This window comes from Mastigoproctus giganteus, chromosome 9, assembly GCF_048544385.1.
Source record: "Mastigoproctus giganteus isolate SK-2022 chromosome 9, ASM4854438v1, whole genome shotgun sequence".
NCBI lineage: Eukaryota > Metazoa > Arthropoda > Arachnida > Uropygi > Thelyphonidae > Mastigoproctus > Mastigoproctus giganteus.
The window spans coordinates 146,868,440-146,881,804 of NC_143583.1; the positions used below are offsets into that span (position 1 = coordinate 146,868,440).

At 39.2% G+C, this 13,365-nt stretch overlaps 1 protein-coding gene across 1 annotated transcript in view; it reads right to left on the reverse strand.

Moving 5' to 3' along the window:
* Window positions 1-383: 383 nt before the first annotated feature.
* The window catches only part of LOC150080807 (QRFP-like peptide receptor), a 102,388-nt gene continuing 89,406 nt past the window's right edge, over window positions 384-13,365 (reverse strand). Inside the window, exons 3-7 of the mRNA XM_090381150.1 lie at window positions 10,521-10,642; window positions 7,892-8,015; window positions 3,537-3,742; window positions 1,556-1,679; window positions 384-908 (exon numbers count right to left, since the gene is read on the reverse strand). Of these exons, the coding sequence (XP_090237276.1) occupies window positions 576-908; window positions 1,556-1,679; window positions 3,537-3,742; window positions 7,892-8,015; window positions 10,521-10,642 (909 nt within the window). The 3' untranslated portion in view covers window positions 384-575. The remainder of the gene's footprint in view (window positions 909-1,555; window positions 1,680-3,536; window positions 3,743-7,891; window positions 8,016-10,520; window positions 10,643-13,365) is intronic.

Here is a 13,365-nt window from a genome sequence, read left to right on the forward strand (position 1 = left end):
TCGAACTGCCCTCGTGTTTAATGAGTGTAGCCATCATCTTAACTTGTTTCAAATTGCTCTACAAATCCCATCGCCATGTGATCCATTTAACGCAAAAGGTAAGCTGATGAAAGCAATAATAAGCTAAAAACTTGACTCGTAAATGTGCAAAAAAGTAAAGTACTTTCTGACGAGTATTTCAGCTGAACGAAAGCATTGAACAGCTGATCTAGATCTTCTCTTAGAGGGTCCCGTGTTTGACTACTCTGGAAGCTTGAACAATCTGTAGGTGGATATGGCACTTCTTACTGATTTGTTTTAAAGAAATTATATTACACGGATAATAACACAGTCCACATAGTGACAGGAAGATATGCAAGATTTTCTTAGATATGTAAGCCGGACGATTTGAACAAAATTGTTTCGAGAGCCGATTCTGTTCACGGGAACACGTTATAGTAAATGTTCCAATCTAAAGATCATAACTATGGCTTTCTAGAATTACCATAGTTCTTTACCTCGGCTGATATAATTCATACACTACACATCACGCACTTTTAAATCCGCCCGGTTTCGTGACGGATTGCGTGTAAACATCAAGTTATGAAGGTCGACCTGGCATAACTAATCGACGCAGTACGAGTACGACCTAGAGAAATCTGTCCCTGGATTCGCCGTCTTCCCCCGCACAAGCAGGCTCTTAATGCAGTCCGGAAGCTGTTACGGAAGTTTTGAGACATGAAACCGTAGACGCAGGGGTTGACGCAGCTGTTGAAGTACGACATCAGATGGAAGGCTGTCCTCATTGGCTTCAGATAGCCATAGTTGAGCTCGTGCAAGAAGCCGAATGCAGTCAGAACGTTCGTTACCAGGATAGGGGCCCAACAGATGATAAAGAGCAGCACGACTGCCACCAGCATCTTGATCACCTGGAAGAAGTAAACAGCTATACTTGAATAACCTTTGATGACAATCACCCTGCAGAACAGACAGAATACTATGCGTTAATAAAGTTAATGTGATATCAGACACAACGCTACAGAATATAACTTAAGAAAATGATTGTAGTGACAACTGGCGCGTCAGTTGTCACGTTTAAATAAATAAACCCACCAGTTATTAAGTTTAAATAAACTTTTATCCAAATAACAATTTGGATAAAATTAGGGAAAAAAGTAGATTGTGCTGCCCAAAACGTTTCTGGCATTGGTAGTTACCAGAAACGTTTTAGGCAGCACAATCGGTGTTGCTTGACCCTAAACGTTATGTGCATGTTTGCTGGCTTGTCGTCTTCGTGTGGCAAAAGTTGTGTGGTGTGTGTGTGTGAGTGACACCTCACGTCTCCATTATAACGAGATTTTACTGACATTTGGAATTATAACTTAACGAGTATGGGCACATCGCCAGTTTCTTCCCCCCACTTAGGCTCAGAGGCGAAAAAAAAAAAAATAAAGAAATTCTAGTTTGAATGTTTCGCCATACTATTATTCAAAACAACAGTTTTCTTTTAATTGCACCTTGTATGTAAAAGTGGGTCAAATATTTCCCTCTTTTAGCTTTTAATAAATAGACTTACCTGTTTGACAGTGTTGTTGTCACTCTCTACTTTCTGGACACACAGTCGGGGTTTTTGGACGTTGTTTTGAGTAGAATGTTGGCTTTTTGGGTGGGATTCCTTAACCGCCATCTCCGTTCCTGGCCTACCAAAAATTGAAAATGAAAAATAAAAGAAACAAATTAGGTTGTCACTTAAATGAATGAGTTGTTGTTTTTTTGTTTTTTTGCCGGATATCAGGTGATGCTTATACAGTAGCAATCGTATAATGCAATAGCTCAGACATTTTTAGTGCAGTCAGTGGCGCGTTATCCTATAAGCAAAAAAGACATTTGCCTAGGGCCCCGATCAGAGGGGGACCCCAAAATCATTGTTTCAAAACCTCATTGCTGTTTTGTTTTTTTTTACTAATATTTTTAAGTGATTTTTATCGGAAACTGAACTTTCTGCCTGCCAAGGTCTACGAACTTTAAGATTAATTTGAAAATTGTTTTTTTTTCAAAAATGGTTTTTGATGAAATTTTATATTTAGTTATATTTGTTTGTTTTGTTGTCACAATAAAATGAAATTGTAAATGTTCTTTATTAGTTTTTTTCTTTAGATGGGGCCCCTAAGTTGTATTTTGCCTTGGGCCCTATGAAGGTATAGCGCGCCACCCAGTACAGTGTCCCTCGTTTTAGTATAAAATAGCTCCCCGCGACGGAATGTTGTTGGGGAGAAATGGATACTTCTCTGAAACTGGGGAGGGAACGCTCAAAAGTTTCGAATACCCGTGCATATGTACCGCGCAAAAGTGTGTTGAGGCTAGAAGCTAGTTTCTCTAAAACATTTCATGAATCTGTATGCTTATCCAGCAGGTCTTCTCCACAAGATTTTTAAACACCACAGGTATAATGAATCTTTAAACTTTTAGCCTTATGATAAAACGAATTGGGCAGCGAACTCTGGTAAGGAAAAATGCTTTTTCTTAATTATTATTTCTTTAAAGCCCACCATGGGCTTTAAAGTACTGTACATGGCGAGTTCTAGTCTTTGCAACAGTAATCTTCCGTTTTTCATTCGCCATGCAACTCTGATACCAAGGTTTTAGAAATGCAACCTTCTAATAAGAAATTATATACTGCAGGTTAGGAGAGGTTTATAGCTTTTCTACTAGAATTCAACAAACTAAACTTAATAAAAAATACGTGGTAAAAGTACATAAATTTAGTTATTTTATTTTGGTTGCGAACATCGCAGAACTTATTCTTGCGCATTTATCAAACGTGTCTGTAACGGATTATTATCTTAATGATAATCCGGAATGTTATTCAAATAAAGCAGTAATCTGTGCTTATGGTTGCGAATACGTTAATCACCTATATGAAAATATTTAGTGAGAGCTAATTGATAAATCTACTAAACCATACGTTCCACTTTATTTCTTGAAAACTTCTTCAGTGGGTGGTCCTGCTAAGAACGTATGATGATGAAGTCAATATCAGAGTCCACTTCAAAAAAAAAAAAAAAAAACTACCAGATTTAAGCAGATCCTCAACCCTCTCTCACCTTGTAGATCTTTTTCTTCTTTTCTAGAGAATGGTACAAACCTTTCGAAAGACCGAAAGCTAGAATGAAGAAGCATGCTGACCACTCCAGGCTATGCCACGTTCTTTTGGAATGTTTTATTTCTATGTATAGTTTTTTTGTTCCTCTAACCTGTAATTTAGTTTAATAGTTTTTTTTAAGGTTCCAGGAAAGTATGATTTCATGTACATAAAATAAACTTTAATGACTTAGATAGCTCTCATTAAATTCCTTCCAAGAAACACGGAGAAACGTAATTAATTTTCTCGTAATTAAAACTTTCTTTCCCAAAAAAGAGCGTGTGTGTATATATAATATATCCTGTATATGGGTTATTATTTAGCGAAACATTTTAGAAGTTTAGATGTTATACTTTAAGATTCTTAGAAATATTTCTAAGAATCTTAAAAGTTCAACTTAAATAGCTACACTTACATTTCTCCAGAAGCCATGCTGGCTCTCTCTTTCACCACAATCCACAGTTGATGACAAATTCGGGTATAAGTATACGCCATGACTACAGAGGGTACCACCAGCACTAGCAGCAGCATATATACTTCATAGGCTTTCCACAGGACCGGTTGGAACCAGTTTCTGACGCACCAGTAACCTGTATACCTCACTCCAACCTCCATGTGGATCTGCAAACACCAAAAACGAAGTCAGTGCATCGACACGAGTATTTGATGCCATGCTACAACAGAGGGAAAAAAGTTAACCTTCTTTTAATTCTTTTCATTTTGTGCGAAAATTAAGGTGCGTGCAGTTTAACTTCTAACTTTCTTCAAAAATATACAAATAAAAACGAAAAATAATTTCACTTTGTTTTAAATGGACTTTGATGACAAATGTATACATAATAAACATCTCGAGGTCATTTGAATTAAATACGCTTCAGATTCAGTTATTTATAAGAGTACAGAGGTGTAAAAGCCAATGATTAATCAGCAAATTAATTTACAGAGAATATTAGAATTCTTCATTTTTTTCCCATACAGCTCAGGTGCTGACAGGATTAAAAGAACATTAAAATAAAGGGTCGAAATACATAGAAATAGACCACCAGTTTCGTCACAGCAAAATCGAGCAGATGATTATGCAAGCAGCATTTGCAACATGCAACAGACAAATCCACCATGGTCAGATACATCGCAGCAATAGTTTATCCCACGCTTCTCTATGCTGCAGAGATTTGGGCATCTGCATCTCCCTCTACCCACCCAAACCAGTGTTCTCCCGCGAGTACTGGCTCCTCAAGTAGGCTTGCTACAAGCTTAACCTACCTCTACAGCTCCAAACAACCACTATGGCCATCACAATTGACACCCCAAGGCTTACGTGGCTCATTGATGAAAGGAAGCTCGTCATTACCGTCAAGCTTATGACTGGTCTCATCTCCTCTCCCTCCTTCTGGGACAACTGTGCATGGAGGATTCCAGTGGCCCATCTGCGAACAACTCCGCAGCTATGCGCTCTTCGAACACGCCTTCAACTGTCGGACCGCTTCCTTCCTCAGCAGATGCTAGCGCGTGTCCAGGATCTAGATGTCGACTTCAATAAGTTTAGTCAAGATCAACAATATAGGAAAAGAATATTCCGTGGCGTATGGCCAAGGCCACCACTATTATAACCTGATCCCGATCAATGCATTCTCTTAATCAATTCAATGTACATAATTATGCAATCCAATGTATATTCTTATGTTATGTATTTTGTAACTGTGTGTATACTCACTTTAGTGTACTTAATTATTTCCTTACTTTTTTTTCTAATACTGTATTAGCTTATTCATTATTATTTTATTCTTTTGTCCTTTGAATTTATTCAGGAAAACTTGCCTTTATATTATTTTGTTAACTCCTGGCCACTGTGCCGTGACGGGTGGTTGCAACTATGCTATTATGTAATCCATCTCTCTGTTGCAATAAAGATTTCTCTCTCGCTCTCTCGCTATTAGAGGAAAGTTCAACTGTATAGCTAAATATAGAGCCAGTGTATGCAGTGAGTAATGCAGAGCACAGTCGTTCTGATGGAATTCCCTAGCCGACTGTGAACCTGCATTTGGAACACGGTCATCTGTCATAATTCCTCAACTCATCTTGGCTAGGCGAGATGGTTTTATCGTGCTGGGCATATTCCATATTAGTCCCAAGTCGGACCACGGCTCAGAGGTAGAGCCCACTTTCTAATTGAGCCACATCACTAACTGGCAGTTCAGGAATTAGGAACGGAGCGTAATCTGTGCAGTTGAATGCAACTCCACAGAACTTTAGCATTATGAATGCGAAGTTTGCTATTTTGCCAGAATGCGAAAAGTTATATTTATGTCAAGTCCGAACGAGACCACTATGCAATGTATAGCATTAGGCTAACAAATGCCAAAAATTCCATGCGGGATATGATTTTTTTATAAGTGGGATACGTACACTCCGGCCTAAAAGTTTGGAATCACAGCGTAAGAAAAGTTTTTTTTTTAATTAGCTACGACAATGTAAGGTTAAATATAAACAACACGCTGCAAAGTATTTTAAGATTTTTTTTATTAAGTATTGAAATATTTACGGCAAAAAAATATTTAATTGATTAATTATTAAAAACTACAGTACAATGATATTTTTCATCAAAATATCCTCCAAGAAATTTTATCACTGCCTTACACAGACGGTATTCTGCCGATTAATTTTATAATCGTGTCTTGACTAACATTATTTCAAGCGATATGCAAGGTTTCCCATAAATTTTATGAAGATGGATAGACTTTATGAAGGTAAAGTCTTTATCATCATATGAAGTTCATGTGAAGCATTTGACGCAGTCCCACATGAAAGGTTGCTTTATAAGCTGGAACAGGTTGGAATAACAGGGAAAATTCTTAGATGGATAGTAGGATGGCTTCAGGGCAGGAGGCAGAGGGTTGTGATAAATGGTTATTCCTCTGATGGGTTAATGTAAGAAGTGGGGTTCCCCCAGGGATCAGTATTGGGACTACTGTTGTTTTTGATTTTCATAAATGACATCGATGAAGGGATAGAAGGCGTGATGTCTAAATTTGCAGATGATGTTAAAATTGGTAGAGTAGTTAATGATCACTGTCAAGCTGAGCTTCTTCAGAGAGACCTAGATAGACTTCAGGAATGGTCAGAAAGAGCGGCATCTTTGCTTTAATCCAGCAAAGTGTAAGGTATTGCACCTCGGGAACAGTAACCCCCCAAAATAACTTATACATTGGAGTTAAACTAAAGTCAGTAGTGGAAGAAAGGGACTTGGGTGTTACGATACGGTCAGACATGAAATTCTCTGAGCATTGTAAACAGGTTGCAAGGAAGACCCGTGGTGTCCTATCGATGACCTATCGAACATTTTCCAGTATAGATAAGGACGTCATAATCCCACTATATAAGACTATTGTTAGACCACACTTGGAATACTGTGTTGAAATATGGAGACCGTACCTAAAGAAAGACATCGAGCTTCTTAAAAGGGTGCAAAGACGGGTAACTCGCCTAGTGAGATCGTAAAACGGCGTCCATATGAGGAAAGACTTCGAATATGTGGGTTGCACAGCTTGGAAACTAGACACCTTAGAGGAGATTTGATTGAGGTGTTTAAGGCTCTGAGAGGCTTAAGTAAAATGAATGAGAACGAACTTTTCACGGTTATAAATGATTCTAGAAGTAGGCGCCATAAATTCAATTCATCGGGGGAGATGCTTAGACTGAATTGCAGGAAGTTTTATTTTAGCCAGCGAGTTATTAATTAGTAGAATAAGTTATCTACATGGGTAGTAGAGGCTGACAGTTTGGGGAAATTCAAAGGTCAGCTGGATAATTACCTACGGGAGGAGGGAGACGCATAGGTTGTTTATTCGTTTTCTTTTATTATTTATTTTCTTTTTTTATTATTATTAGTTTACTACTTTTTGTCTTTCTTTGGCTGGTGCAGCATAAGCCTTAGGCTTCTTTGCACCATATGGCCATTACTAATACTTCACGGTCTAGATGTTCACATAAGTTCTGTTGGGTGTAAGTAGGCGATTGGGGTGGCTATACCATAATTTGCAATCCCCCACTCCTCTTCTTTAGTTGCTTGAAAGACTCTGCACAGCTTAGAGCCGTTCTTCGGGTTTCATTGCCTTGTTGTAATATAGAATTTCTTCCACAAAGTCGAAGTCAGGAGGATATTGCATTATATTTGAGATATTGCATTATATTTCTTAAAATTCCTTCAATTCTGATGACGTTACCCACTCCAGAAAAACAGAAGCAGCCTCAGATCATGATGGAACCACCACCGTGCTTGACTGTAGACAATGTGGCAATGTATAATCGTCTATAATATTGAAACGATACTCGCACTTTCTAGAATATTCTAAAATCTAAAGCGTTCATAAATATTCTAAAATCTAATATGCAATTCTTCGCATATTCCACATGCAATTATTAGTTTCATTAATAACCCAGTTTGCACGACAGAATTAATAAGCAGAAACGTCGCCAATTATTAAATAGTTCATTGGAGTCTTTCTCATTGTAATACACTCAATAAAATTCGCTTTATAGCAGTTCACGTTGATTTAATTAGCATTGCTTATATATCACGTTAAAAGTTCTTTTCTTTGTTATAACGCACGTTAACATTTGAGCAGTGCAAGTCAGTAATTATTCACCTACCCTTAAGACTATTCAGGGGCTGATTATGCTTTAATCAGCAAATAAAAATCAATCAAAATAATCGAGAGCATACAAAATAGAAAACTGCGTTACATCAACTAGAGAGAGAGTTTTTTTTACCTGAGCAAAGACAATTGGTACTGCTGCTATGAGCGAAAGAGTCCAGATAGCTAAGATAACCCGTCGGGCCTGACTCACTGTGCACAGATAGCGCGACTTGACAGGATGGATAATGGCGTAATATCTGCAGGAAACAAAATAAATAAATAAAAGTATGAACGGCCCACAAGCGTACATTCATAACTGAGAGAGAGTGAGTGTGTGTATGTGTATACGGGCAGATTTGCATATTGCATGAGCTGGAAAAACCAGGGATTACTCATTCCACTCCCTCACAGCTTGAGATAGGCGGACTGACTGCAGTCCTCGAATGAAGAGCACTTCGGGAATTCCTCCATCCGTCGACGTAAATCGAACTCAGACCTCTCGGAAAGAGCTGCAGGTGGCAATGTATCGTGGGGACTAGACGCACGATACATCGCCACATAGCAGTTGGCACGTGCTGTCCGGAACAACAGTCTGCTCATGATCCTACAATTAATGGCAGACTTCAACCAAGGCGCACAGAAAAACGTTTCTGAGCACACCATCCGGCAGATATTCTTGGGGAAAGGGCTACACAGTAGGCGACCTGTTCCATGTTGTCAACGACACCTCCGCCTACAGTGGGCACGGGAGCATCGTTCTTGGGCCTTGAAGGACCGTAAAAGAGTCGCCTGGTTTGATGAATCAACGATTCAGCAACATTGTGCAGATGGACGGGTGCGTATTCGACAGCGAGAGCTGCCGCTGAATACGCACCCGTCCAAACCAAGCTGCACAGTTTAACGAAAACGGGGCAGCGGTGGTATCGTAGTTTCGAAGATGTTTTCATGGCCATCAGTGGGTCCCCTCATCCCTAATGAACACACCTTCATCGCCAGATCCTACCTTGGCATTCTTTTGGACCAAGTTTTGCCCTACATGGTGACCGTGTAACTAGATGGCACTGGACTCTTTCAACAGGACAATGCCCCGTTTCCATAAGGCCCACATTATGCAGGAATAGTCCGGATCAATTCCATCGAACACTGTAGGATGCGGTAGAACGCAGCATTCGCCAGCCCACGCCAATGCCTCTCCCCGTTGGCAATTTCCGGGACGTTCTTTTATCTAGCTGATCCATGATACCTGAGGACACTTCCGCTGTCTTGTGGAGCAGATTCTTCGCCGGGTGCAAGCGGTTATCACGGCAACCCAACACGCTGTTAGGTAGGTGATCATAATGGTTTAGCTCACGAGTGTATTCGTTTTCTTTACCGAGTTGTGTGCAGTCACATGACATTATCATTTGCAAAACAGTACTTTAGAAAAGCTACAAGTGATCTGAGTTGTGAACAGGTTTTAATTCTTTTAACATGGGAATGAGGTCCATTTATTCGTTGTACTATAGAGACGGGGACCGCGCTCTTTGGAAGTGCGCATTCCACATATTCCAATAAAAATAAAAAAATCCAGTTCTAGGAGCTCTTTGAACTGGAAAAAGGATAATACTCGGATATTTACGTATGATGGAACACATCGAATGTCGGTTATGAGAATATTTCTAATCTTAGTTTCAAATCTGATCTTTTCATTTCTAATTTTTTAAAGTAAGTTACGGCATATTTCGCCACTGTATTATGAGAAAAGTGTGTTATGCATAGAAAATATGCAACATAAAACGTGACTAAACTAGCCAATATCCTAAATACATATCAAGTGCACAGATTTAATAAATTACAAGATTAGAATCATTCACTCAGTTGAACCAATGGTTCGATTCCTAAAGGCAAGATATCTGAATATGTAAGCGGATATCGTGAAGAAAGATTGGCTACACTGAGTAACGTGAGGGAGGAGGAGGAGGGAACAGAGTTGCTTTGCCATTCCACATTAATTGCAAATTTCCAGGATCTGACTGCATTTTTGGACAACAAAAATATTCGAGTGATAAGAACAGAAATAAGACCAAAAATTCAGTAAAATGCAATAAAATCAATAAATCATGAGTTACGCACCAAATTACGCACCGCGTGTTTCTCTCTCTCTCTCTCTCTCTCCCCTCCCCCAAGGTAATTTGGAAGCGACAGTATTTTTAAGTTTGCAAGGCTCTTAACAACTGTTACAATAATAAAGATTCATTAAGAGCCTGCTTGTCCAATACTTTTATCGAGCGCATAATCCATTGAGTGTTTTTCTTCCAAATGAAAAGGCACAGAGAGCCTCAGCCTCAAAAGGGTTCTTTGTGAAAATACCCATTACCTTCAGGCAGCATGTAGAAGCCATCGTCGTCGTGAATATTTTTGAGACCTTACTGGGGGGGGGGGGGCAGGTAGTATGATATATTGTCATTGCCGAACGTCTAGAAGGCATCAATTAAGCGTGGACAGGCAAAACTGTTAGACAAGCACTTCCGACATTCTGCAGTGAAACAATTTAATGTCCTGAGACCAAACACAGAAATGACATCGCGTTCTACAAAGTAGAACCGATAACACGCAAACAGAGCCACGAGACTGGTCGAGGATATATAATTTACGATCCCCGCCAAACTGATGCGCTTGTTGGAAGGGAAACAGAATTATTCACTAAACAACCTCACACAGCTTACATTCTTCTGATATTAATTAATGCGTTTAGGTTCATTTGTGACAACGGGCGAGCTCACCTCTCGACGCTCATGGAAGTCAAGGTCAGCACAGAACAGATGGTCGACACATTCTGCACGTAGTAGACGAACTTGCAGGAAAACTCGCCAAGGGTCCACGTGAAGGAAAACAACTCTCCAAACTGAAACGAAGAAAACAATTTGAACATGAAAATGAAGCGGTTATTCGTCGTGAATATGAAACTCTGCATTGAGGCATCTCAAGTGAGAGCAAAAATAAAAAATAACAAATGATAAAATTAAAATGATATCCACTAATTGTTCACATAAACTGCAACAACAAGGATTTTATAGAGAGAAATATATACACTCAGTGATCACCGAATTATGACAACCTACCTAAATACAGGAGGTTGTACTGAGAACTTAACATTCCTTATTCATATAACCGAACACAAATCAATGTGCGCAGGCGTTCGATCAAATCCAAATTGTGACCACACTATCCATTACGGATGCGATGCTCACAATTCAGTGATCACTGAGTGTATATAATATAATAAAATATAATAATTATTATTATTATTACTATTTTTCCATTCACATTGTTAATTTTCAGTCTATTCGATTATAATATAATAAGGAAAACATTATATATAATGAATACAGCGTAATAATTATATAAGTTATGTATTACAGAAATGCCAGTATACATACACAATATTTTATTCGTAATAGCGAACTACACAGTACTGTAAAAAGATAGCGATTTAATTGTATCTCATATTTTGACTACCTTCCCAAAATATACTTCAGCTGGGTTGGCATGATTGTAACACCGGACGGGTACCTACCCGCCCACCGAGGATAGGCCAACAAGCCTTGAAACGATGCCGTCTGAGTGGTGGCGTTTTTATTAATTGATACAGAACTGCCAGTGTACACACACAGTATTTTGTTTGTAGTACGCTGGCAGTTCTGTAGTGAATTTCAAATTCGTAGTTTATAACGCCTTGTGCTTTTATTTTGAGGTATCGCGATAAATTGGGCCAATGTAGCAAAGCAGTTGATATATGAAGCCATCACTACATACGGGATTCTGTTTGATTGATTAAGCAGTTCGTTGGCAGAAGGTAAGGAACTTTTTTTGATACACCTCATATTTTAAATCCAAAATAACTAAGAAATTTATTCAGGGCTTTGCAGAGTGACATTCCTCTGAGCCACTAAGGTATTATATTGAATATTAAATGTCCCAAGGCTACCCGAGCACTTGGACAGGCTTATATACGTAACACAGGGTAATCAACTGACATCGTATAAATGGGAATCCTGTTGTCTCGAAACTTGACTACACATATTGGACAGACAACTTGTGTGATCGAGACCTGTTAATTGAAGCTTGATGGAGCTTTTCGTTTTGTACCATCTTCAAAGGGGAAGCGAACACGTGTTATCGAAGGACGTATATATAGCCCGGCACGTTCCATTGCCGTATTTAAAAAGCGTGGGGGGGGGGAGAGGGGATGAGTAAGTAGGCGAAAGGAAGAGAAGCAGGATAGAAGGAAAATTCCCGCCCCCTCATATTTCACTAATAGTTTGGGAATTTGAAAATCTAGGGATTAAAACTGCTAAAATGTCATTTAGAGGAAAGAATATGAAAGTTTCCACTCGGAAATTAGTTCTGAGTTGATAGCTCACACTTAGACATAGGAGATTAGCCATCCATCCTTTAAAAACAAACAATATTAGACAAACAAGATGAAAAAAATTAAGCTAAAACCAGTGAAACTCTAGCAATAAAATCAATAAACATGCATTGACCAATAATAATTTGAGAGGAGTGCGATCTAAAACAAATATCCTGGAAGTTCAAATTTAATAACAAAACATAACAACCGCCCCCCCCCCCATTCAGGACCTCTACTAATGAGGACGGGTAGTCACGCACCCAGGTTTCCGAACTTTAATATTCTTTCCTCTAAATGACCTTTAAGCTGTTCTAAATCCCTAGATTTTCAAATTCACAAACTATTAGTGAAATATGAGGGGGATTTTCCTTCTATCCTGCTTCTCTTCCTTTCGTCTACTAACTCATCCTTCCCAACGCTTTTGAAATACGGCAATGGAACGTGCCGGGCTATATATACGTCCTTCGACAACACGCGTTCGCTTCCCCTTCGAAGATGGTATAAACGAAAAGCCCCATCAAGCCTCAATTAGTGGGTCTCGATCACTCAAATTGTCTGTCCAACATGGCAATCAACTGAGCGAAGAAGTGATTGCCAGTTTACTGCAACAATTCTCTAACACTCGTATGCATGACTGTGTTGGATTATTTAGACCCAATAAGAGTAGCACGCATTAGATACAATGTAAATGCGCTACACTGGATAAGCGATGCATAATTCACTCATTTGAAAAGTACTATTTTTCCACTTTATTAAAAGTAGAGAAAGATACAACACGGCACAACCCTAGAGTCCTGCGGTAAAGCACCTTACCGACTTTTGGTGGACAGGGAAAAATATTGAGGTAACAGATGATTTCGAAAGTAAAGCCCTTAATCAGCGAACATCATAAAGTTGCTCAACTACACAATCTAATAGGAATGTATTCATTCCACCCCTTTGAGCAGCGTAGTGTCATGTGTCAAGAAAGCTGTCACCATTTGTAGCTGACAACTAGTCCAAACAGGTTAGTCTGCTGCTGCTCTGCAACATCTGAGATGGGATGAGATGGCATGTGTCACAGCCGATTGAACTGCGAGCTGATGGCACTTTTCCTGATGGCAGGAGTAGAGGGCAACAAGCCGGTAACCTGACTAATCGTGTAATGGAAGCGGATGGCAGCTGACAACTACTCCACATGAGGCATTATGCAAGCGGAAAACAGAGGAATGAAT